The sequence below is a fragment of the Aquarana catesbeiana genome, unplaced genomic scaffold (genome assembly GCF_042186555.1).
Source record: "Aquarana catesbeiana isolate 2022-GZ unplaced genomic scaffold, ASM4218655v1 unanchor228, whole genome shotgun sequence".
In the NCBI taxonomy this organism is placed as follows: Eukaryota; Metazoa; Chordata; class Amphibia; order Anura; family Ranidae; genus Aquarana; species Aquarana catesbeiana.
The window spans coordinates 3,309,874-3,336,641 of record NW_027362655.1 but is presented as its reverse complement, the minus strand read 5'-3'; the positions used below and the strand labels follow the sequence as shown (position 1 = coordinate 3,336,641).

General features: G+C 45.1%; 1 protein-coding gene across 1 annotated transcript in view; it reads left to right on the top strand.

Annotated features, from left to right (window-relative positions):
* The window catches only part of LOC141121640 (NACHT, LRR and PYD domains-containing protein 3-like), an 80,987-nt gene that overhangs the window by 42,255 nt on the left and 11,964 nt on the right, over positions 1 to 26,768 (top strand). The window contains exons 8-12 of the mRNA XM_073611290.1: positions 209 to 373; positions 1,813 to 1,977; positions 2,968 to 3,132; positions 21,525 to 21,689; positions 25,777 to 25,941. Of these exons, the coding sequence (XP_073467391.1) occupies positions 209 to 373; positions 1,813 to 1,977; positions 2,968 to 3,132; positions 21,525 to 21,689; positions 25,777 to 25,941 (825 nt within the window). The remainder of the gene's footprint in view (positions 1 to 208; positions 374 to 1,812; positions 1,978 to 2,967; positions 3,133 to 21,524; positions 21,690 to 25,776; positions 25,942 to 26,768) is intronic.

Here is a 26,768-nt window from a genome sequence, read left to right as displayed (position 1 = left end):
GTAAAGAGAAAAACTTTTTAAAAAGCTTTTAAGGTGCACCTAGAAAGAAGATGATTCCAACCAGATTTGGTGACAATGTCAGAAGAATAGAACTCAGAAAATTCTGTAGGTCTCTATAGTTGATCAATGGGTCAGTGGTGTCCTTATTGTATCCTCCTTCTTCTCCTCATCGCTCAGATATGAACATTTAAATTCTCTTCCTCTACAGATTGGAAAATAATGAATTGACAGACAGTTCTTGCACCCACCTGGCACTGGGAATTCAAGAGAACCAGACCCTGAAGAGACTGGTCCTGTCCAGGAACAAAGTGGAGGGTCCTCATCTCAGGGATCTGATGGTAGCCCTGCCAACAAGTCACATAGAAGAATTACAGTGAGTATGAGAAAATACAAATGTTCAGGAGTACCATAAAGGTCCGGTGATGTGGTGTTCCCAATGCTGGTCTGGTGGTGTCTGTTCTCAATGCTGGTCCGGTGCTGTTTGTTCTCAATGCTGGTCCGGTGCTGTTTGTTCTCAATGCTGGTCCGGTGCTGTTTGTTCCCAATGCTGGTCCGGTGCTGTTTGTTCCCCATGCTGGTCCGGTGCTGTTTGTTCCCAATGCTGGTCCGGTGCTGTTTGCTCCCAATGCTGGTCTGGTGGTGTTGGTTCCCAATGCTGGTCTGGTAGTCTGTTGTTCCCAATGTTGGTCTGGTAGTGTGTTGTTCCCAATGCTGGTCCGGTAGTGTGTTGTTCCCAATGCTGGTCCAGTAGTGTCTTGTTCCCAATGCTGGTCCAGTAGTGTGTTGTTCCCAATCCAATGCTGGTCCGGTGCTGTTTGTTCCCAATGCTGGTCTGGTGATGTTTGCTCCCAATGCTGGCCTGGTGGTGTTTGTTTCCAATGCTGATCCAGTGCTGTTTGTTCCCAATGCTGATCTGGTGCTGTTTGCTCCCAATGCTAGTCTAATACTGTTTGCTCCCAATGCTGGTCTGGTGCTGTTGGTTCCCAATGCTGGTCTGGTAGTGTGTTGTTCCCAATCCAATGCTGGTCCGGTGCTGTTTGTTCCCAATGCTGGTCTGGTGCTGTTTATTCCCAGTGCTGGTCCAGTGGTATTTGTTCCCAGTGCGGGCCCAGTGTTGTTTGTTCCCAATGCTGGTCTGATGTGTTTGGTCCCAATGTTGGTCTGGTGGTGTTTGTTCCCAATGCTGATCTGAAGGTGTTTGTTCCCAATGCTGGTTCGGGGGTGTTTGTTGGTGATGAGCTTTGGTCCTACTCCTCCTTTAATGTCAGCTTCCTGTGGTCCCCAATATAGCAGGCTGGGAGGGGGAGGTACTGCTAGTCTGGCTCTGCTGCCGTGCACATGTGCTGACAGGAGGAGAGAGCAGAGTAAACAAAGTGATGACCTCATTACTTTACTACAGCCCCTTTGTTGTCCAATCAGCAGGCTGGGGGTGTGTTCCTTCCATAGTAGATGTGGATAACCTGGTTGTGGTGCTTGTCATGGTGCCATGATTACAAAAACTGTGCCTGGAAAAACATTCCTTCTTGGAATTCAGATTAAATTCCTCCCAATCATAAATGATATGAAGAACCATAAATTGTAAGACTGGACTTTCACGAGGGTGACCAAATCTGTGACCGATAAGGATAAGACAAGTGTTGGGCGTCCTGATCTGCCCACATTTTATATCTCAGGATTTCCTATTTATAAATTTACAGATTCAGCACAATGTTCCAATCCTGGACTTGTCACCATTGTTCAGGTAAGTAATGGCGGGCTCATTCTTGGCAGAATAACATCATTATCCAATCATTTCCTCTTTTTCTTCCACAGCTTGAACGATAATCAGCTGACAGACAGTTCCTGTCCCCACCTGGCACTGGGAATTAGAGAGAACCGGACCTTGAGGAGACTGATCCTGTCTGATAACAATCTGGATGGCCCTCATCTCCAGGACCTGATGGAAGCTTTGCCAACAAGCCAGATAGAGGAATTACAGTGAGTATATCACAGCTGATTTTGTTCCTAATATAAGAATGAGAAAAAGAAAACAAAAACTACCGAATTGAAAGATCAGCCAGTAGTAGATGGTCGCACTCAGCTGGACTTCTCCTGTATGACCTATCTAAGAGGCTTCCTCAGGTCTAATGAATGTCGGGAACATTTCCCAGTATTTGTAGCTGCCTTCATGCAATCCCCATGAAATGTGTCAAGGTACATGTTGATTTTCCATGATGGAACAATCTTCTATATGGACTCCACACAAGCCAGTACAATGCCCAGCATGCAACTCTTGGAAGACTAAAATACTTGTTTAATTTATCATTTGTTTAACAAAAATGGACTTACTAAAATTTTTTAGAATTTAATATATCATTTTTTTACAAATCCTTGACCAGATAACATTTTAGATTGATATACACGGGGGACACACATGGGATAAAGATTAGTGATAAGTGGAATGTTCATGGGTAAGATTTGAGGAGGGTTTGCCGAAATGTACTGAAGATTAAGTGTCAAATCCGAACCCTATTATAGTCAATTGGAGATAGCTCTTAAAAATAAGGCCAATCAAGCAAATCGGAAATTTGCCAATCAGGCCAACATGGCCATTTTCTATGCTAAAAGGCAAGGAATTGTCCACCAAATGGCATGGAGGGAGGGGGGGGGGGTATTGCCATTACCCTGGTGAACATGTACCAAAGAAAAAGAAGAGTGAAAATTTTGTCTGGTGGTAAGGAGCAATTTTAATAAGTGAAACGTTAAAATACTAAATTCCTTTAAATAACATGTCTTCTGGGGTCCCCCACTGGCACTCTTGGCTCCTCCCCATTCTGAGTCCCCCCGTAAGAAGCTGCTTGCTAGGGGGTCTACTTGTGAAGGCTCGTTCTCAAGTCGCGCTGCCTGCGTCCATAGACTTTGCCTGAGGCTTCGCCTTAATTCCTGGGTGATGGAATAAGTCTGATGTCATTTCATTGTCCTCTACAGCTTGGATGTGAACTCGTTGTCACACAGTTCCTGCACCCACCTGGCGTCTGGAATCAGAAATAACCTGACCCTGAGGAAACTTTATTTGTCAGATAATGATCTAGAGGGTCCTGGTCTCGGGGAGATGATGGTGGCTCTGACCACCAGCCGGATCGAGGAATTAAAGTGAGTACACAAGACTTATAGAAACAGTCCATTTTACATCCCAAGTGTTTTAAAAATCTAATTTCGTAATTTTTAGTCTCTTCAGACTTCATAAACACCAACTCCATCAATTCCCACGATGACCAGTGGGATCCCGGTGATGTCACTGACTAAATATTGTTATTTCACATTTGATCAATGACATCACTCCGGAGACCCCGCCTCTTTGTCTACCTTTAGTGGCAGTTAGAGAGAGCTGTCTTTCACAGTGAGTGTAGCTTCGGGAGTGGATGTCTCTGCGGGTTTTTCCTTTCAGTGGGTTGGCAGGTCTTATTCATTAAGATTTATGAGGATTTGCATCTCTGGATGATGTGATTGATGATAGATTAGGCCTCGGCAGCCTAACAATCCATCTCCAGCTTCCACCCGGACAACTCCTCCCCAGCTGGGCTGACCTTGAGTATTTGAGGAGGCCTGCCCCTTGCCAATCCAAGTTGGGGATTGGTCAGGGCCCTCAGAATACTCCAGGCAACTCCACCTTACCTCCCCTCCCATTCTTTATGAAGGTACCAGAACATTCGAGAAGTAGGGGGGAGGTCTCAGTGGTGCTGTCTGTGAGTCATCCAGCTCTCCTTGGATTTCTGCCCAACCCAGGAAAAACACTGATAGGATTTGCTGCCAGTCAAGCCTGAACAAATTTATCTACACTAACAAAAAAAAGAACTGTCTACATTTCTAGTACTAGAGGGTGCTACATATACATGAAGTGGTAGACATAAAAAAAACATGAATGGATAAGTGAAACATCTCTTCTAAGATCAAGGAGATAACCGTAGTATATCTTGCGGGGACTCCCGTCACAGTGCTCGCTCGGACGGCTACTCGTAAAAGAAGGAATAAGAAAACGGGGGAGCCAAAGGATGCCTACCAGCACCTGAGAGATGTGAATAAGGTGGGGAAGAGGGAGAGAAAGAGAGAGAGAGAGAGAAAAAAAAAAGTGGGGGGGGGAGATGACAGGGCGTGTGTGTACGTTGGCAAGAAGGGCAGGGCGACATCAATCTCCAGAACAGTTTTCCAGTACAGCCTTGCCCTCATCTGAATATACAAACATGTTCCAATATGACCATGTTTTTGTGTATTACTCTTCCCTGTTTTGGGCGGTAAGTATAGTTTTTTTCTTTTTTTTTTTTTTAAATCAAAATGTTTTTTATTGAGACAATGCATGAAGTGACATTACAATCGTACAAAATATGCATCCAACATCAGCAGGTCACCACTCATGTAAGACAGTCAACATTGTCTAAACAACTTGTGAACTAGTACTCTGATAGAATAGTAGGAAATCCTCTGTTTTAGCTTTCGGATATGATTCGTCCGAGCACCTTTATTATACACACAAAAAAAAAACAGGTAGTAACATTTGTTCTCTTCCTTCTCTTCCCAGCTTCCCAGCTCCTGACACTAGGTGGTTCAAAATATCAGTAACCTATCCATCACCAACTGCGGTGTGGCAAGACTAGGATTATCTAACCAAGGCTGCCAGATAAAGTAAAACTTTAAGGCCACATTTCTATGTCGGTAGGCTAGTTGTTCTCTTATGCCCCGTACACACGGTCGGATTTTCCGATGGACAATGTCCGATCGGAGCGTGTTGTCGGAAATTCCGACCGTGTGTGGGCGCCATCGGACATTTTCCATCGGATTTTCCGACACACAAAGTTGGAGAGCAGGAGATAAAATTTTCCGACAACAAAATCCGATCGCGTCAATTCCGACCGTGTGTGGCCTGTTCCGACGCACAAAGTGCCATGCATGCTCAGAAGAAATTCCGAGACGGGACAGCTCGTTCTGGTAAACTTAGCGTTTGCAATGGATACAGCACTTTCGTCACGCTGCAATGTTCAAAATGGTTTAATACAGCGCACTCTCTTCTTCTTTATAATGTGACAAGAATTAAGTAGTTTTGCTGCTCATATTCACACACACTTCTCACAAAGTTGTATTTGTGTTTTTTTAGTGGGATTCCCTGAATATATTGTTATTAGTTGTCACATCTGACAGTTTTATATTTTTTATTTTTTTGGATTTTAAGCCTTTTTTTTCTTTAATGTTTGGATTTTTTCCAAGGCTGATCTTTGTTCAATGTTATTTTTATTTTTCATCCAGAATATTTTTGGGTGTGTTTTGTGTGTCAAGTTACCCCAACACCATTGATATCTTTTATTATTTAATCTCCAGGAGATTGTTTGGTGTTGGTGTCCCTTGTTCATTTCACATTGTATATTTGAAATGTACCTGAATCCTCACAAACCAACTGTCATTTTTGAAGTAAAACACATAGGAGAGTATAATTCAAAACAAAAATCCTTTATTAAGGGATCCGAACCAAACAAAGAGGAAGGCAACACTGGATCAACAGGAGAAATTAGCGAAGCCTGGGACCCCCACGGCAGACATCAATTCTTCAACATCAAAATTGGTGGCCTGAGGAGTCCATATGTAAGGGAGGGGAGTCTGGTCCAGAATTCGCAGAGATCCGTATAGCAGCAGATGACATGTGTGTCACCAGGCTGTGGTACCACAAGAGGCTGCATCTTTTGGCCGACCAGACTGAACTCAGGGCAATCACTGTCTGGTCTTCCTTCCACGCTTCCTTCCGGGCTGTGGCTGTGCAGTTGGAGATGTGGCAGGAGGAGGAGTAGGACCTGGAGGAGGAGGAGGACTGGGGAGACCAGGAGGAGGACTGGGGGGACCTGGAGGAGGACTGGGAGGACCTGGAGGAGAGGGAGGAGGAGGACCTGCAGGAGGAGGAGGAGGACCAACGCGAAGGTGTGTCTGAGGTGTAATTTGGCCCCTCATACCTTTCTCCAGAGCCTCCGATATGAGGGCCTCACACAAGACTTTTTGGCCCTCCTCCATCCTCTGCATTTTATAGGCTATGAAGGCAGCAATGTTCTCCTCCATGCTGTGGGGTGCTCCCAGGACCTCTGTAGCCCTCCAAAAGAATGCTATAGCAGCCAGCAGCCTCCTCTAGGGTTCTCCTCCTACTGCCACTTTCTCTTTTCAGGGGGGGTGGAGGGACCTGCAGATCAGCCAGCCGGCTCGGCCCGGCCACCTCCTGGCTGAGACTTCCCTGTGTATGAAAAAGGGACATGGTTGTAATGTTTTGCATCATCAATCCCAATCCTAAATTAGTACTCCCAAATAACATCTAGTTAACATAATTGATTGGACAAGCAGAAATATTTAGAGGAATGCTATACCTGGCTCAATCTGGGCTCCTCCACATGTGGCCTGGAAGGCCCAGGTTGGGCGTCAGAAGCCTCAGCCGGGGGGGAAGGAAGCGTGGAAGGAAGACTGGAGAGGGATGACCTGGGTTCAGTCTGGCCTGCCAGAAAATGCAGCCTGTCGTAGTACAACATCCTGGGGACATAGATGTCATCTGCTGCTCCGGATCTCTGCGAATCCAGGACTTTCTTGCGCTCCCTCAGATATGTGCTCCTCAGGCCACCAATGAAGATCTTTAAATAGGTGATGTCTGCCGTGGGGATCACCTGCTTCACAATTTCACACAATTGCTCCAGTGCTGCCTTTCCTCTTTGCTTGGTTCTTGAAATGGGGGTGGGTAATCTCCCACAGACAGGGCATCTCTATGAATACTGACATGAAGTCATTGTCTTTCATTAAGATATCCATGTTCACTGCAAGACACAACACAAGACAAAGCCTAATGTCAGACAAAACTCTCCTAATCTTGTTACAATATAGGCCTCAATCTAGAAGCAGTATAGGCACAAGTTTGTCTCTTACCTTCGTTCTTACGATCAGTGCGTCCAATGCTCCTTCCTCCGCTCGCAGATCGTACGTAATACGCACGTGTGTTACGCTTTATACACACTGCGCATGCGTGTAACTCCGCCCGCCCCTGACGTTCTTTCTAGTCTATTCCCCGCCCCTTTTCGTTTGGCGCAGTGGGTGAAGAGCACATGGCGGAGTTACAGCAGGTGCATGCTAATTCTAGCAACGAGGAGGAGGAGGAAAGCCCGGATCCAGGCACGTCCCGATCCAGAAGGAGACGTTTTAAGGCCACAAATATGTCCTTTGGGGAGATGTTGGAGATGGTCGACATCATGAGGAAGTCCGACTATGATGGAAAATATGGGCCTTACCCCAACCCCAACATCCGAAAGGCAAAAATCATTGCTAAAGTGATCAAAAGCCTTCACAGGAATTTCGTGGTACGAAGATCTAAAGATCAGCTCAGGAAGCGGTGGTCGGACCTGAAGTTGAGAGAGCCAGAGCAGTACCGAAAGATCTGGAGAGTGCTGCAAAAAAGTAAGTAGTTGTGCTGTGTTCCTATTCTTTCTGTCTTTATTCCGTTCGTTCTGCTCCATATGCTTTTATTAATTGTAACGTTTAAAAGGGCAACTTTAATGTTCATGGGCCCATTATTCGTTCGTATCAAACACTTTTCTTTCGGCCTCTAGAACAGCATTGTTTAGGCCATATGCATTTTCAAACATTTTTTGGGGCCTACTTGGATGCCAAATATTTGTTTGTGTAGATGGGTTTGTTACTAGAATGAAATGCCAACTAGATTGTGTGTAAGGAGAGGACACTGAGCAGCTGTTTTCACATCTGGACACTGGAGCACTAGTGTGGGACCACAGAACACCATTTTTATTAGGGGGCCACACAGGTGCTCCAGTGTATACTATAGGGGGGGCTACATCTGTGAAGCTTGTACCAAACAGGTAAAGTATTGCAGCTTGACAAAGGCCACTGAAAAATATACATCTTGGAACTCGGCTAAAATAGACAATTGTACCCCACTTCCAAGCAATGTTTCCTATTTCTAGTTCTGCCATCAAATATCTGTGTGCTAAGTATACCATTTTTGTTTTACATAGGGGAGAAAAGACTCGGAGGACACCCCTCATCCCAGGAGAACACAGACCCCCCACCTATGGAAGAAGGTGAAATACCACCAACACAAGAAGAAGAGCAGGAGGAAGAAGAAGATGTGGTGGAGATTGGCACCACAACAGGTGAGTGTCTGCGACCACAGGCTCAGGTAAAAGAGATGGATGGTGGCAGATTTTTGAGACCTTTTTTTTTTGTTCTTTATCTCTTTTTAGGTGATCGTGATGTGAGGGATAGAGAACGCTTTACTTCTGAAAGTGCCCAGATCCTGATCGGGAAGATCATGGGGTGTAATCTCGAATTGCACAACATACAGCAACAAATCAATGATGTTATTAAAAAAAATAATAACATCATTGATGTTTTGGGGTGAATTTAAACCCCACAAAATCACCTGTTTTATTGTGGTCCAATCTTCTAAAAATTTTTTAAATGTTTAGAAAAGCCAAATTTGGAGGATGCACACAGTGTGCCAACATGTGCTATCTGCCATCACGGGAGATCAATGGACGCGTTTTGGGGGTGCAACCCCTTCCTCAATTATAAAGTCGCGTTGAGGAAGGGCTTGCTCCCCCAAAACACGTCCCTTGATCCCCCCTGATGGCAGATAGCACATGTTGATATTCGTAAATTGGTGTGCATCTTCCAAATGTGGCTTTTCCAGGGGTGATTTCCCCCCATCTGAATGCTATATCCAACCCAGTTCCTACATACTGATGTCTGATATAGCCTTCAGGTTTTCCCATATGTGAACTTTGTAAGTTCAAGTTTTTTGGCTTTCTTGTTGGTTTTACACAGGCCTGTTTTATCTGAAATGGATATTTCGATTTTTGATAATGCTACTGCAAAAATTGTTATACAACAAACATGTTGGTTTGTTTTAAAAACCTTTCGTAAATGCACATGTGATTGTGCAGGTATAAAAAAGTGGCTTACTCAAGAATGTGTGGATTATTGTCTCAACACTACAACACTTTTGGGGTGATGTAATTGCTGTTTTATGCAAAAATGGGGGTTATTTCCTAAGGGCAAATACACTTTGCACTACAAGTGCAGGTTCAGTGCAGTTGCAAGTGCACTTGTAGTGAAATGTGTTTTTGCATTTAGGAAGTACCAGCCAACACTGTTTTTTATAAGGTTACCCAATCACGACATTTTCTGCACTCAACACATTTCTGTCAGGGTCAGCTAAAACAAACACAAGCAGTAAATGTCCACAAAGAATTTCTTTTGGTTGTTTTTTATTTGAAAAAGGTTTCACAGATTGTCTGGCATATTGATAGCCCCCCTACCCGCAAAGAACTCCAGGTATCGTAACCGGACATCACGGGCACTCAGGGAGGGCAAGCCAGGACGGCCACTTTCAAGCGCCGTCCGTGTTGATGGATTTGGGATTCCGGCCTCAGGCCCAACTGAGCCAGCATAGTTGGCTGAATGTTTTCTTAAAAAATTATGGAGAACACAGCAGGCAAGTATTATATGGTTCAGTTTATACTCCGCCATATGGATGGGTGTCAGAAATAATCGGAACCGGCTGGCCAGGATTCCAAATGTGTTCTCCACCACTCTTCGGGCTCTGGCCAGCCGGTAATTAAAAACCCTCTGTTCCGGGGTGAGGGTCCTCATCGGGAATGGCCGCATCAGGTGGTCCCCCAGCGCAAATGCTTCATCAGCAACGAACACAAATGGGAGACCTTCAACATTGTCCTCTGGAGGTGGCAAGTCCAAGCTGCCATTCTGGAGACGCCTGTAGAACTCCATCTGGGCGATCACTCCACCATCGGACATCCGGCTATTCTTCCCCACGTCCACATACAGGAACTTGTAATTAGCCGACACCACCGCCAACATCACTATACTATTAAACCCCTTGTAATTATAATAGTACGACCCCGAGTTGGGTGGTGGGACGATGTGGACGTGTTTCCCATCAATTGCCCCTCCGCAGTTAGGAAAGTCCCACCGCTGGGCAAAGTGGGAGGCCACAGTCTGCCATTCCTGTGGCGTTGAAGGAAACTGTTGAGGAAAAAAAAATAAACATTACTATTTTTTCACAGAAACATGGCAAGCAGATTAGACACAAACATTATGGGGCAACCTCCAGATAGCATTTATTAAGGGGAATTTAACAACAACAAAGTATAAGGTACACCTATCATATTCCCCCTCCCCCCTCTCATGGTCCATTTCTAACATTATAGGGGGGGGAACTCTTGGACAGGTAACCCTCTTCACTTCATTGAGAGATGAATGCCTAAATAATGGGTATTACTTGGAACAGACCCTCCTTAGTTACACTATTGGCAGACCACTGGACAGGTAAGAAGTGTCTGAATACAAAGATATAAATACACACTGTACACATTTGAGGACATTTGGACATTCTGCTATTACCTATCAAGATAATAATAGGATACAAAAACTTTAAACAGTACCATTGGAAAGTATACAGGCAGGCCCTTGCACTACATGCTTTGGGTAATTCATCCATACATCTGACCAGTAAAGAGGTGGGTATAGTGTGTATGGGTTTGGCAAAGTCAGCAGATAGATGATTGAGGATAGAGAATTGGAATCAGCTGACTTAGCAGTTGGGGGGAGGGAGGGTTACAAAAAATTTGGGGACACCACAAAAAAAAAACCTCTGGCACTCTGCCTGAATTTAAATAAAAAATAACATTTCCAGACATTTTAGGGGATGTTTGGGGTAAAGCACTACTATAGAGCTGATAAAATACATTGTTAAGTGACTACATGAGGTGAATATAGGGGCAGGAGACACCATGCTGGAGAGGTTATTGAAGGGCAAATATGTATGAAGGACCTAAAATAATAATTACATAAAAATCCAGCATGCATGAGGACAAAGGGGACATTCACAGCATATTACAATCATGGTAATTAGGGAATGAGGAAAGAAATACAAGATATTAGCAAACATTCAATACAATAAAATGTGATATAAAAGGAAAAAAATCTTACCTTCATATACTCCTTCTGCAGGACCTGGATGATGGCAGAACAGGTCTCTGGGATAATGATCCCCAGAGCCTGGGGGGAGATGCCTGTCGAGAACTTCAAGTCCTGCAGACTTCTCCCTGTGGCCAAATACCGCAAGGTAGCGACCAACCTCTGCTCCGCAGTGATGGCTTGCCTCATGCAGGTATCCTGCCTGCTAATATAGGGGGTCAGCGAAGCCAACAAACGGTGAAACACGGGGTCCGTCATCCTGAGAAAGTTCCTGAAATCATCAGGATTATTCTCACGGATCTCACGGAGCAAAGGCATATGACAGAACTGGTCACGCTGAAGCAACCAATTCTTGGTCCATGAACTCCTCCCCACCCTGTTCATGGACTGGACTTGTGTCAAGGTCAGGACCCCAACACCAAGCCCCCGCACAGCACGAACTCTACGAGGAGTACGCATACGAAACATGGCTAGAAAACGGTCGGCTGCTCAGAACGAAGTAACAGAACGCACTGAAGAACAGCAAGGCCTGTGAAGAGCGACCTGAAAAACAGTAACGAACGAACAAGAATACAATGACTAAGTCACGCGGAACTTGCTTGCACGCACTGAAGAGCAGATACAAACCCACAAGCACAAACTGAACGTCAGAAAACGATCTGAAAGCCACGAGTCTGAAAAAGCGCGAATCGTCTCTCACCAAACTTTTACTAACACGAGATTAGCAAAAGGAGCCCAAAGGGTGCTGCGCTTGGTTTTGAACCGGCCTTTTCTAGTCTCGTCGTACGTGGTGTACGTGACCGCGTGGTTGTCGATCGGAAATTCCGACAACTTTGTGCAACCGTGTGTAGGCAAAACAAGTTTGAGCCAACATCCGTTGGAAAAAATCAGAGGATTTTGTTGTCGGAATGTCCGAACAAAGTCAGACCGTGTGTCTAGGCCCTATAAGAAGGAGGGAGTTAACATATGATATCCATTGCTTCCCCGTGTGGGTATCCAGTATCTAGCAATAAGTTTCCTAGCCAGGTACAAATGTCTAGTGATCATAAGATACATTCCCCTCTGGTACATTTCCTCGTCTATGGCTCCTAGCAAACATACTAAGGGGGTCATTGGGACAGGTACCTGGGCCAGGATATAAATATGTTGCATGACTTCAGTCCAATAACGATTAAGTTTTGGGCATCTCAAGATTATGTGTATAAAGTTGCCTAGTTGTACTTTACATTTCAGGCATAGAGGAGATTCTCTTATCCCCCAGTCATACAGTCTCTTGGACGTCCGATAAGCCCTGTGTAGTATAAATAGCTGTGACAGCCTATGAGACGCCAAGATAGAGACGACTGGTATTGATTCCAAGGCCATATCCCACTGGTCCCTATCAATGTTCCCAATGTTAGCCACCCATTTTGCTCTACACTTCAAAGAGGCCGGATCTTGGATAGAGGACAATAGAGTTGCATATATTTTAGATATTAAACCCTTCCTTACATCCGCCTGAAGGATCTCCAGTAGCAGAGGAGAGGTAGACACTGTCAAAGAAAGTGTGTTTTTTTTGTGTCTGCAGAGCATGCCTGGTAAAAACATTTTGAGGGCAGTGAAAATTCAGCACTAAGCTGTGCAAAAGATTTTAGTATATTACCCATGTACTGTATATCTGTGGGAAGAACCAAATCCCTTTTTGTCGCCATATAGAAAATCCCTGGAGTTTTTTTAATTCTGTGTATCCAGGGTTATTCCACAAGGGGGTAAACCCCAAAGGACCTTCAACAGACAGGGCCTCCCGAAAAGCCTTCCAAACCTTTTTAAGGAGAACAGTCGTTGGGGAGGAGGGGGGCACGCCCAGCAACTCCATTTCCATATGAGAACCGGCCTTTAGTTCCTGATTAATCTGGGTCACCAAATGTACTATGGGGTCATTGTTACCATCCTGGCCCCAGCCAGCGAGTTGCTGCATTTGGGAAGCCAAGAAATACATTTTAGGGTGGGAAAAGGCCAAACCCCCTTTATCTTTCCCATGCTGTAATATATACAAACTAATCCAAGCCCTCCCACGTTTCCAGATGAGATCTCGCATGTGTGTCCACCCTCTTGAACCACTTATTGGAAATCCACATAGGGGAATTGTGAAAGATGTACAAAAGTTGTGGGGCCCATACCATTTTGATCAGATTCACTCTTCCTACTACCGAGAGGGGGAGTTTAGACCAGCTAAGGCATTTTTTCCTTTGTCTATCTAGCAATGGGCACAAATTTAGCCGGAGGTAACTAGAAGGGTCCAGGGCCACTATCGTACACAAATATTGAAAAGAGTTGGCAATTGCTATCTGTCCGGTGCCCGTGGTCAAAGACGCAGTGAATGGGTCTAGAGGCATAAGAATTGATTTTGACCCGTTAATAGAGAAGCCCAAAAATTCCCGTAATAACCGTTTCCATTACCGTCTGTAAGGAGGTGGCAGTGTCCTCTAAATAAATCAAAGCATCATCAGCATAGAGGGAAATCTTCTCTTCCAGGGACCCCCTACAAAATCCTACTATTTTGGGCGTATTGCGAATTAGTATCGCCAATGGTTCCACCGCTAGTGTGAACAGCAGAGGGGAAAGTGGACAACGTTGACGAGTGCCCCGATACAGTGCCAATGGGGAGGAGAGAGTATTGTTAATACGGAGCCTAGCCCTCGGTGCAAAGTAGAGGACCCTCACTCAATTTATGAACTGATCACCCAAGCAGAAGCGAGCCAGGATTTCCCAGAGGTAGGACCATTCGACGCTATCAAAAGCCTTAGCCGCATCCAAAGACAGAATGGCCTCACCTCCAGGATTATCCACAGGTATTTGCACATTAAGGATTGGTCTTCTTATATTGTCCGCTGTGGACCCAGTGGGAATAAACACAGATTGGTCCCTGTGCACCAACCCCCGATTACTCTAGAAAGCCTGGTAGCCAGGACCCTAGCCAGTAGTTTGACGTCTAAGTTTAATAAAGAGATAGGACGATAAGAGTCTGGGAGAAGCCTGTCCTTTCCTGGCTTGGGAAGCACCACTATGATGGCCTCCTGCATACTATCAGGTAAGCATCCCATTTCTGCTGCCTCAGTTAAAGCCTGCAAGAGTAGTGGAAGGAGGATATAGCTATAGCGAGAGTACACCTCTGCTGGTATACTATCTGATCCTGGGGATTTATGGTTCAGAGCGTCCGCTAAGGCTTCCGACTACTCCTCGATAGTAATTGGACAGTCCAGTGAAGCCCTGTCTATGTCAGATACCTGGAGAAAGAGGCAGCTATAATGTCAGGTCAGCAGGAGTAGTGTGAGTTTTAGAGGCATAAAGGTCAGTATAAAAATGGCGAGAGACAGTCAGTATATCATCAGTAAGAGTATGTGTCTCCCCTGACCGTGCCCGAATAGCTAAGATTGAGTAAGCCTCTCTCTGTTCTCTGGCCACTAACCCCAGGAGATGACCAGTATTATCTCCTTCCTCAAAGTAACTCTGTTGAAGAAAGCACCTTCTCTTCTCAGCAGCTGACAGTACCACCGAGTTGTACAGGGATTTAGCCTCAGTCCACGCATCTTGGTTAGCTTGGGTAGGGTTAGTGACCATAGTCTGTTCTCTGTTCTGTAATTCACTATGTACTCTAGCCTTCCACTCTCCCGACCTTCGTTTAATGCCTGTGATCTCACGAATAAGGCAGCCTCTCAGGAATGCCTTGAGGGAGTCCCATACAACAGCTGCACTAGCGGATCCCTTGTTATATCAGAGAAACTCGGTCAAGGCATCTGGGATCCCATCCCGGGTCAGAAAAAGTGTTAACTAGAAGGGATTCACCCGCCAGACCGGTCTAGACCTCGATAACGTGACATCCAATCGTACCCAGAAGGGAGAGTGGTCTGATAGAAGACCGGGCTCATATGCTCAGGCAAGTACTCGTTGCATGAGCACCACATTCCCCAAACCCAGATCAATACTTGAGAGGCCTCTGTGAGTGGCTGAGTAGCAAGAAAAGCATGTAGCAGTAGCATGCCTCTCTCGCCAAACGTCCCGGAACCCCAGTTCAGACAGTAAGGAAGCAAATGCAGTGGAACCAGCCTTATGTGTACCCACTTTTGGGGTCAAGGATAACCTATTCAGTTGCGGGTGAAGGATATTATTAAAATCACCCAGCACGAGCACTGGTACATTTGGGTGTAATGCTATAAACTGGGCCAATTTTTTAAGAGGGTCCGAGGAAAAGGGCAGAGGGACATACATGGCAGCAATAATACATACAAGATCATTGAGTTTGCACAATAAGAAGACAAACCTGCCCTCCTTATCGACCACCTGCTGCAAGCATTCAAAGGAGAAGGTGCTTGATACCAATACACTAACACCTCTCGAGTAGGAGGAATATGTGGAGCAAAACTGGACAGGGTACTTGCGTGATCGCAGCAGGCGAATCGAGTCAGATGGCAGGTGCGTCTCCTAAATGCAAATCAAGTGGGTTGACAACCTAGAAAAATATTTAAAGATTGCTCCCCTCTTAATCCTGTCCCCCATACCTCTTATATTCCACGTTAGCAATAGCATACCTCCCAACTTTTTGAGATGGGAGCAAGGGACACCTATTAGCAAATGTATGTAGGCATAGGACACACCCACTGCCATGCCCCCTTAAAGGACAATTATACAAATTATTAGTTAAACCCACAAGTGCTTTATTTTAACCACTACTATTCCTTTATATTGGCTTTTGAAGTTTTCAAATGCAGCAATTTAGTAATTGGATGAAAGATTTAGCACTGGGAAAAACTTTTTGAAAGATAAATAGTGCATTTTATATACAACTATATAGATCAGACCAAAATGAGAGACTATGAGGAGGAATGAGGGACAGAGGGACTTTGTTCCAAATCAGGGACAGTTTCTCGAAATCAGGGACAGTTGACAGGTATGAGCAATAGCAGTCCCCCATTTGTACAACAATTGAAAGAGGAATGAACTCCTAAAGGCTTCACTCTTATGTAGGATAAAGTCATAACATTAGCCTGTATCAGCTTTAGGGAAAATTGCATAAAACAGTTAGCTGAAACAACTAGTCCCAGTATGCTGTGGATGCTTAGCTTAATGCGCCACCTGGTGGAGGTTGAGATAATCTTTAGCGATGTATAAGCAGAAGTCAGTTCCATCTGTAGGGAAGATAGGAAAGACAAAAAGAACAAAGGACAAAAACGGGCCTGTAAACTGAAAGTTAGTGCAATGGTCGTCCAACAGGGCCTTGTGACACCAAACAACTCCCCAACAATAGTGGGGGTAGAGTCCTCACAGGACCATTCTTGGGAGGCCCAATTGCAGCCCAGAGGGCATAGAGCTGGAATAAAGTAACTATCGAAACTTCTCTACTTGCATAAACTCACAATGAACAACACTGCGTTTCAGGGCTGTAGTAAAGTTAGGTGAAAGCCCAGTGCATGGAGAAAATAAAACTGTCACAAACCTTCCCCGTTAGTCAGATTGCAATAAGGCACCTGTAAAGCAAAGGTTAATATGAGGGACATTGCCCTGCTCCTATGGAGGATGCTGTGTCAGGATCCGTTCCTCCTCTCTGTCAAGTCAGTTCATCGCTGCAGGGGGGTTATCAAAGAAATGGGAATTGCCGTTGGCAAGGACCTTCAGCTTTGCCGGATATAACATGAAATATTGGACATTGAGAGCCCGCAGCCTTTTCTTGATATGCAATAATTTGGAGCATTGCCTCTGCACTTTTGCAGAGAAATCTGCAAACAGCGAAACTTGAGCATTATCATCTTTGAGGATTCTGGCCTTGGATAGTATGGCATCTCGGTCCTTGTAATTCAGGAGGCGAAACAGGAATGAACATGGTGGGGCCCTCTGTTGTGGTGGCCGAGAGAGAACCCGATGGGCCCGTTCCACTGCAAACATGGGGGAAAATGCATCCTGACCAAAAGTGTCGGTCAACCAGGCCTCAATGAAAGCTACTGCGTTTTTACCCTCCGCCCGCTCAGGGATACCCACTGCTCACACATTATTCTGACACAGGCGGTTTTCCATGTCCTCCAGCCTGAATGCATTATTGGAGGCCACAGAGTGGACATAGTGGACATCTCTCTGCAGGGGTTGCCACTCATCTTCAAAGGTGCTAAAGGCGGCCTTCCAGGGCAGAGGTGCGCTCCATCAGCTTCTGCATGTCATGTCTTATTAGGGAAATCTCTACCCGCTGTGTGGCTTCTTTTGCCGAGCGGGGTGGTAGGCCTCCATCATGGCCAGGCTACAGCAGACACGCCCTACTCCATGCCTTGCTCAGCCATGCCCCCCCCCCTTTTTTTTAAGGTACTTGTCAAAGAAAGTCACATCATTAATTACTGTTTATTTTTTTGTTAATGGGTAGAGGTACTATGTATGCCTTTCTTTACTTATACACATAGGGAAGACTGTATCTGGGTGGGGCCCCTTTTTTATAAGAGGACTTCCAGATTCTAATAAGCCCCAAAACTCACAGACCACCAGGCCAGGGTTGAGGAGAAGTAGCTCTTTAACTACACCAACATGGAGACAAGGTACTTTCTCAGGGGGTCCTTTCTGGCAAGGTACTCACCTATGTTGAGGGCATGTGGCCTATTATGGTTCAAGGGCATACATGCTCATCCCCACCTTCCTAACCTGCCAAACTACATGTTTAGATCAGGGTTTGATGTGAATTTTGGGGGGGACCTCCCACTTTTTTCCTCCATTGAAATTATTTTTGACGCTAATGCCACAGTTGGGAATCCCTGGCTGGCAGCAGAAAGGGCAGAATGGGGACAAGTTACTGGTTGTTATGATGCTGGCAGTCGCTGGCTCCCTAATAACCAGGAAGCCTGAGCAAAATGGGCTAGATGGGTATGAGTCACTGGTTGCTATGATCCGGGAAGTCACTGGCTCCCTAATAACCAGGACCTCTTAGCAGAAGGGGCTGGAAGGGGGTGAGTCACTGGTTTCTATGATGCCAGCAGTTGCTGGCTCCCTAACCATCAGGAGCCCTGAGCAGAAAGGGCTGGAAGGGGATGAGTCACTGGTTGCTATGATGCCAGCAGTCACTGGCTCCCTAATAACCGGGAACCCTGAGCAGAAAGGGCTGGGAGGGGAGGAGTCACTGGTTGCTATGATGCTGGCAGTCTCTGGTTCCTTAATAACCAGGAGCCCTAAGCAGAAAGCGGTGGACAGAGGCACAAGTCACTGGTTGCTATGATGCTGGAAGTCACTGGCTCCCTAATAACCAGGAAGCCTGAGCAAAATGGGCTGAATGGGGATGAGTCACTGGTTGCTATAATGCTGGCAGTCACTGGCTCCCTAACCATCAGGAGTCCTGAGCAGAAAGGGCTGAAAGGGGATGAGTCACTGGTTGCTATGATGCCAGCAGTCACTGGCTCACTAATAACCAGGAGCCCTGAGCAGAAGGGTCTAGAAGGGGAGGAGTCACTGGTTGTTATGATGCTGGCAGTCTCTGGTTCCCTAATAACCAGGAGCCCTAAGCAGAAAGGGGTGGACAGAGCCACAAGTCACTGGTTGCTATGATGCCGGAAGTCACTGGCTCCCTAATAACCAGGAAACCTGAGCAGAAAGGCTGGATAGGGACAAGTCACTGGTTGCTATGATGCCGGCAATCGCTGGCTCCCTAACCACCAGGAGTGCTGAGCAGAATGGGCTGGAAGGGGATGAGTCACTGGTGGCTATGATGCCGGCAATCTCTGGTTCCCTAATAACCAGGAGCCCTGAGCAGAAAGGGCTGGATGGGGTGTGAGTCACTGGTTGCTATAATGCAGGCAGTCACTGGCTCCCTAATAACCAATTGCCCTAAGCAGAACAAGCTGAACGGGGATAAGTCAATGGTTGCTATTTCGCCAACAGTCACTAGCTCCCTAACCCCCAGGTATGCTGGGCAGAAAGCTGTGACATTTATCAGAGGTAGAATATGGTTTTGTGATTTGGGAGGATTTTCAAATTGCTGAACTCACCAAGATTAGGAGGGATGTTTTTGGGGTTTTATGCAGATAACAAAAGTTCCCGTCTTAGATTTGGAACCCCCGGCTGGATTAAAGTGTATTATCAGTGATACTTTTCAGTGCTGGGCAGTTTGTGTGTCTAGGGAGGGTGGAATCTAAGCTCACCTGCATTCCCCAGGATTTCATTATTTTTAGAATAACCTTGTCTCTTCCTCTAATATAGCAGTCAGGTACAAATGCATGGATAATGTGCAGCGAGTCTATACAGTATTTATGGATGCTGTCTTTGAAATATCACACTGTTATTTCTTGGAAAAAAATGACTTATTTCCCCCCTTACATTGCTGCTGGTACTCTCCAGCCACTGTGCGATATGTTTGGCTGTTGTCCCTGAAGCATGGCCATATGGTCATATTTTTTTAGTTCACTTTAACAACTGCCTCATCTGTGGAATGTGAATTGTGGTTTTGAGGTGTTTTGGTGATCTCTGGGTTGATATTTTGCTATACTTTGTACACAATACAGTGTGGTACTGTGAAGAAGATCACAATCTATGCTATGGGACTTGTTTTTAAACTATTTGGCAATGTATATGAAATGGTTAGCGTTAGCTTTATTTTATTTTTTTTTCAAAGTGTGATAGACTTTATCTATATTGTCTCTGCTACTTCTAACACTCAATTGTGGTCTATCACTGCTACTGTCATGGTATAGAGTCAGGCACGGAGGCCAGTAGTTAAAGCAGTAGAAAGGCTTCCATCAACCAGTTGGATAAGTACAGCAGCAGGTCACCATGGCCAAGTATGCAGGCTCACCCGAGATGTGGGGTCTAAGCACTAGCTGTTGTTCACCAGAGCTCCTAATGGTGGGGGTGGGTGGGTTTGTTGTGTGTTAGTACCAGGTCACGATCCACAGGATTGCCCCACTAGGAGATGAGCAAGCTGGGGTCCAGTAGCATACATAGCAGGTAGGCATCAAGCAGAAGTTTTGTCAGTAAACAAGCCAAAGGTCAGTAACAAGTGGTTGCAGGTTGGGATTAACAGAAGTGTAATTGAGAAACAAGCCAAACGTCCGTAACGAGCGATAGTGAAGATAAGGACAGCTGCAGATATGCAAAGGAGCAAGATATTGGCTGGAGAGATCACAGTAATCTGGCACCAAGGAAGGGCAAAGGTATGGCTAAAATAGGAAGTTCATGGGAGGAGCAAAGAGTTTAAGGGTCAAGAAAAACTAGGTTCAAGGCAAGGTCATTCAAGGAATTGTCCCAGGTGGCTTAGCAAGAAGAGACATCACCAGAGACAGCCAAGTTTGCAGGTTGTAATGGACTCTGGACACTATCAGGTATTTCCATCAAGTCCTGGAACATGAGACCAATGGATCTGGCTATAGAAACACCAAGAACCAGACAACACCAGTCTTGGAGTGAACTAGAATAAGAACTGTTTATTAGAACATGAATACAGGCTTTTAAACACTTGAGTAGGAGGTTCCCCCTCCTGATCATATTACTCTAACAATACAGCTGTAACCAGAAACCTAAATTAACATGAGCTAATTAACCTAATCATTTAACCAGACTAGGTGACTCAGAGATATGATCTTTCAGGTCAGCCTTGTCGTCTCCTAGCTCACTGATTATCATACTGTATATATCAACACAGAACTCCTTCACACAATAGCAGAGTTAAATTAGCACAAACAATGGGTGAACGACATAGAAGCCACACTAGACTTATTTACAATAAACACATTATAGCAGACAACAGACAGACAAGTGGCTGGAGTTGATGACATCAGCATCTGCTATGAGTCCCAACAATATGAATCAGTCACCATTTCTAATATGGCATATACAGGGTTCCCAGAGTCTGTGTGTCTTGAGGGGACATGGACTTGAATCCAAAGTAACATTACTGCAAGGGTCCCCAGGCATACACCTCACAAAGAGTATTGTTTCCTTAAAATCCAGGGCCCATAATCAGTAGGCAAGAGGCTAGCATTCAATCCCCTCCAAAAGCCTCTGTCCCGGGTGAGTCTATCACACAGGTTCAGACCCAGGTCCTGACAGCTACACAAATCACTGTCTTTGAAAAAAGCCTTTTCTTTTGGAAATCTACCATATTGGGTTGCAGCTTACATGGGGTTTATGTGATGTCACAATTCGGCATGTGATTTGAAGGATTTTTGTATTTTTTCTATTTTTGTATTTTGTTTTTTTTAATGTTGCCTTTTACACACCATGAAAAGACCCTCTTCATGCTTAACAATAATTCAAAAAAAGATTTCATTGGTACAAATCCCTCTGGCAACTGCCTATCTCCCTGTGCTCTTTGACAATCTCTTGTCTTTTAGTCCACCCTGTTGCTGGTTTCTAAGGTTTGGCTCACATTGACTTCAGTGGGTTTTGAATTTGGAATGTGAACTTCGGTCATGTTCTGAACCTGCGTCAAACTAGACCCAGCTACATTTTGCTCTTCCCTACTTCCACCATAGTTCCTGGCTGAAGAATTAACTCTGACGTCAATTCATTATCTTCTATAGATTGGATGTAAACTCGTTGTCCAATACTTCCTGCATCAGCCTGGCATCTGGAATCAAAGATAACCCGACCCTGAGGAGACTCAATCTGTTACAAAACGATCTGGAGGGTCCTCACCTGAGGGAGATGATGGCAGCTCTGACCACCAGCCGGATTGAGGAATTAAAGTGAGTACACAGGACTGATAGAAATGGTAAATTTTACATCCAAAACATGTTTGAAATAAAATATAATTTCATCCATAGATTTCATAAAAACCCAACTCCTTCAACTGAGGCCAATGTTGAATGTGATGGAACATGAGATCGTTTGAGGGACACATAGGTGTATATATAGTATAGAGTCCTCATAAGATCACTGAGAACATAGAACAAGTCCAGAGATGGGAAACCAAGATAGTGACAGGTTGTCAGGAAAGGTTTCACCTGCTGGTGGCACTGTGGCTCCCAGGACTATGGGCTGCAGTTCCATTGTCCACCAGCGGGTGTCTCTCAGCAGTCAGGAGCTGACATCATCTCCTGCAGTCAGGCATCACCTGATGCTGATTGCAGGAAGTATATTTAAACCCTGTGAATGCTAGCACACCTTGCCTTGGTTTTTTCTCCATGTGCCCTGACCTGTGTTCCTGAATCCTGTGTTCCTGTATCCTGAACCCTGCATCCATTCCTGGACCCCTGCCCTGCAGCCTGGTCCTTTCTGCCTGTTCTTTCTGTCTCCTGTTACCGTCTCCCTGTCCTGTCTTGCTCCCAGCCCTATCTGCTTGATCTCTCGTGTATGACCCTGGCTTGTTACGATTACATCCCACACCTATATATACATTTGGTTTAGGCTGTCATTTGTTGTGTGTCACTGTGGTTTGGTTGCAGGTTTGGTACACTGTTTGCCATATTGAAGGTGCGTTGACTTTTGTGTATTCACATATCTTTCACTGTATATTATATTGTATTATTTATACTGAACCTGTGCTTGGCATTTTCTGTGACAAGCCACATATTTCTGGTCACACCAGTCCCTGACACAGGTTTAAGGGGTGATGGGACATGGCTTTGTTTGAGGACCACATAGGTGTATATAATGTATAGTGTCTATAAAGTAAACATGCTCCCCATGGTGTGGAACATCTGACACAGAGTAAGACCAGTTTTCAGGCCGAAACTCCATTGCATAAGGGCCCACTGTCTGTTTTCTCAACCCCCCCCCCCTTTTCTGGGAAAGTCATCTGGACAGACTGTCTCAGGCCACGGTATATGTTGATTTGTAGGGTCCAGCAGTACCTCTGATCATTATTCATACTTACTTTTTGGTGATATCCATGAAGTATAATTTTGCAAGCTGCCATCTTTTGGATCCAGGCCTCTCAAGTTAGGCTGTTTTTTTACATTCTTTGGAGCCAGCTCTTTTGCTCCCTCTATATTTGGTTCCCTTTGTCCCCCTCTACCCCTTCCCCCTTCCCATCTGTTTGTTTTTCATTTCTATGACAGTGCACTGCTCCATGGACCTGAGCCCCTTGTGTGTTTTTTGGATACTCTTTCCAGTGATGTACCAATAGGATACTGTGGGGAGATTAGCTTGGGGGGATCACCTTTTCTCAGAATGAAGGTCAGCATACAGGCAGTTTCTTTAAAATCTGGCGGGTTGCCAGCTTTATTTACAGGTGGTTTGCAAAGTCATAAAAATAAACAAAACAGTAAAACAAATACTTGCCGTCCGACGTTAAACTAAACTAAACAGTAGACTGCTCTCTATATGGTGTGGGGCTGATCCCCAACACCCACAAAACATGAGGTAAAGCAAACCTTTGTTTTCCATTCAAACAAACAGGGCTCCTCTCGCTCAGATTCCCTTCTGAGTCTCAGCCCAGAGCACTGCTGTGCTCTCTTCCTGGTCATTTAAAGTCCACCTGAGCATGGACTCAAGTGGACCAGAAGACCTGGACCGGAAGACCTGGACCGGAACCAAGCCTGCCACAGAGGCTGGAAAAATCCGGACCAGATTCCGGTTCAGTCTCTGACAATAGAACAAAGGCGAGGTGAAATATATTGATTATCGATGACCTCACCTCACATACCGTCACAATACCCTGAAGAAGCTACTGGCAAAACGCATAGTGATCCATTGGAGCTGACATCTGTGACTCTGCTTGTTTGGCCCGTTGCCAGAAGGGACCTTCTTGGACTACAGTGTCATCATCTTTGGGGCAATACAAGTGGTTTTCTGTGTTCAGCTTTCTGTTTTTGGTCTTATATATGGGACAGTGTACCAGTTAGACATGTTCATGTACTCCTCCTATCATGTATGTTTTTATGTGGTTTAAATAAATGTGATATTTTTATTATAATGTGAAACCATTCCTCTTTTTTCCTATTTGGGATCATAGTGGTAACCTTTAAAGTCCATTTTCTGCTTTTTTCTTTTTTGCACAAATATCATTGGATGTGGTGCCACGCTCTGCAGTATATGTCTCAAACGTTTTAGAGTCCTCATAGGATCACTGATAACAAAGAATAAGTCCAGAGATGGGAAACAATATTGGTGAAAGGTCTGAGGGATGGTGGGACATGAGGTTGTTTGAGAGCCACATTAGGTGTTTATAAAGTATAGAGTCCTAATAGGATCATTGATAACATAGAACAAGTCCAGAGATGGGAAACCAGTATGGTGAAAGGTCTGAGGGGTGATGGAACATGAGGTTGTTTGAGGGCCACATAGGAATATATGCAGTATATAGAGTCCTCATAGGATCACAGAGAACATAAAACAAGTCCAGAGACAAGCAGCAAAAATGATGAAAGATCTTAGGGGTGATGGGACATGAGGCTGTTTGAGGACCATATATACTATACTACCAAAAGTATTGGGACACCTGCCTTTACACGCACATGAACTTTATGGCATCCCAGTCTTAGTCCATAGGGTTCAATATTGTGTTGGCCCACCCTTTGCAGCTATAACAGCTTCAATTCTTCTGGGAAGGCTGTCCACAAGGTTTAGGAGTGTGTCTATGGGAATGTTTGACCGTTATTCCAGAAGCACATTTGTGAGGTCAGGCACTGATGTTGGATGAGGAGGCCTGGCTCTCAGTCTCCACTCTAATTCACCCCAAAGATGTTCTATCGTCTTGAGGTCAGGACTTTGTGCAGACCAGTCACATTCCTCCACCCCAAACTCGCTCATCCATGTCTTTATGGACCTTGTTTGTGCACTGGTGCAGTGTCATGTTGGAACAGGAAGGAGACATCCCCAAACTGTTCCCACAAAGTTGGGAGCATGAAATTGTCCAAAATGTCTTGGTATGCTGACGCCTTAAGAGTTTCCTTCACTGGAACTAAGGGGCCAAGCCCAACCCCTGAAAAACAACCCCACACCATAATCCCCCCTCCACCAAATGATTTGGACCAGTGCACAAAGCAAGGTCCATAAAGACATGGATGAGCGAGTTTGGGGTGGAGGAACTTAACTGGCCTGCAGAGTCCTGACCTCAACCCAATAGAACACCTTTTGGATGAATTAGAGTGCAGACTGCGAGCCAGGTCTTCTTGTCCAACATCAGTGCCTGACCTCACAAATGCGCTTCTGGAAGAATGGTCAAACATTCCCATAGACACACTCCTAAACCTTGTGGACAGTCTTCCCAGAAGAGTTGAAGCTGTTGTAGCTGCAAAGGGTGGGCCAACTCAATATTGAACCCTACGGACTAAGACTGGGATGCCATTAAAGTTCATATGCGTGTAAAGGCAGGTGTCCCAATACTTTTGTCCTTGCCAGAACAGAACCGGACAGCCTTCCCAGAAGAGTTGAAGCTGTTATATGTTAAACATATCAGGAGGGATTGGGGGAACTGCGGGTATTGAGTAAAGAAGGGAAAGGATGGACATGACTAAAATCTTTAAATACATGAAAGGTGCCTGGATAGAACAGAAACATGTAACATTCTGACTTTTTTGCATAACATTATATGTACCAGATTCCTGTAAAATGATAAAATATTTCAGTGCAGTAAGCATAGTGGGTTCCATTCATATGAGGGATTAAAAATGACTCCCTGGAGGGTACATACAATACACGGTACACATAGCGGGTTCCAAACGGAAGGGTTATAAACGGCTTTTTTTGCAAGTAAATATGTGCCCGTGCTCCACAGGAACACATGTTATCTGATATAACATAGCGGGTTCCATTCATAGAAGGGATATAACATACATCTCTGGAGGGTACATTGATTTTATCTATTCTAATTCTGCTTTTCTTCTACAGTCTGAGTAATAATGACTTGGAAAATAGTTCCTGTCCCCATCTGGCACTGGGAATAAGAGATAACCAGACCCTGAGGACTCTGATCCTATCCAGGAACAATCTGGAGGGACCTCATCTCAGGGACCTGATGGAAGCTCTTACCACGAGCCGGATAGAGGAACTGGAGTGAGTACAGTGTGATACATATAAATGATGGGTGTTCATACAAGAGCGATCTGGTCCTTCAGTAGGATACTACTAGTCCTTTAAAAGGAACTTCCTTTGCACAACATGTACATCTAATATTCTTTGGATTAAATAATCCAACCAGTCCCATCACTAGACTGAAGACAGTGTGATGTACAGTACAGAACATATGACTGATGAGTGGTCATACAAAATGGAATCTGGTCCTTCAATAGGATCCTACTAGACCTTTGTAGGAGCTTCCTCTATAAAATATCTACATCTAATATTCCTCAGATTAAATAATCCAACTAGTCCCATCACCAGACTGAGTACAGTGTGATATACGAGACAGATGATGATGAGTGGTCATACAAGTGGGGATTCGGAGAACGTTTTTTTTTGTCCTTATTTATTTTTGACAATTTATTTGGTGAATGTGTAGGGGTACAATGCACCCCATACTCATTCACATGGAGGGGGGCTGGGATCTTCCAGATTCCGATAAGCCCCCGCCCACAGACCCTCACAACCACCGCCCAGGGTTGTTAGGAAAAGGCCCTTGTCCCCATCAACATGATCCCCTGCCCCAAAGCACCCCCCCCATGTTGAAGGCATATGGCCTGGTATGGGTCATAAGGGGGGGCACTGATTACTCAACCCCCTTTCCTGGCCTGCCAGGTTGCGTGCTCGGATAAGAAGTCTGAAGTCTGAAATCCCACACCATTTTTTTTTAGTTTGGCATGGTGTGGACTGGGGAAGGACCCCACGCCATATTTTTCTTCTTTTTATTTATTGCCAGCTGGCAATTGCAACTGCAAGTTAAT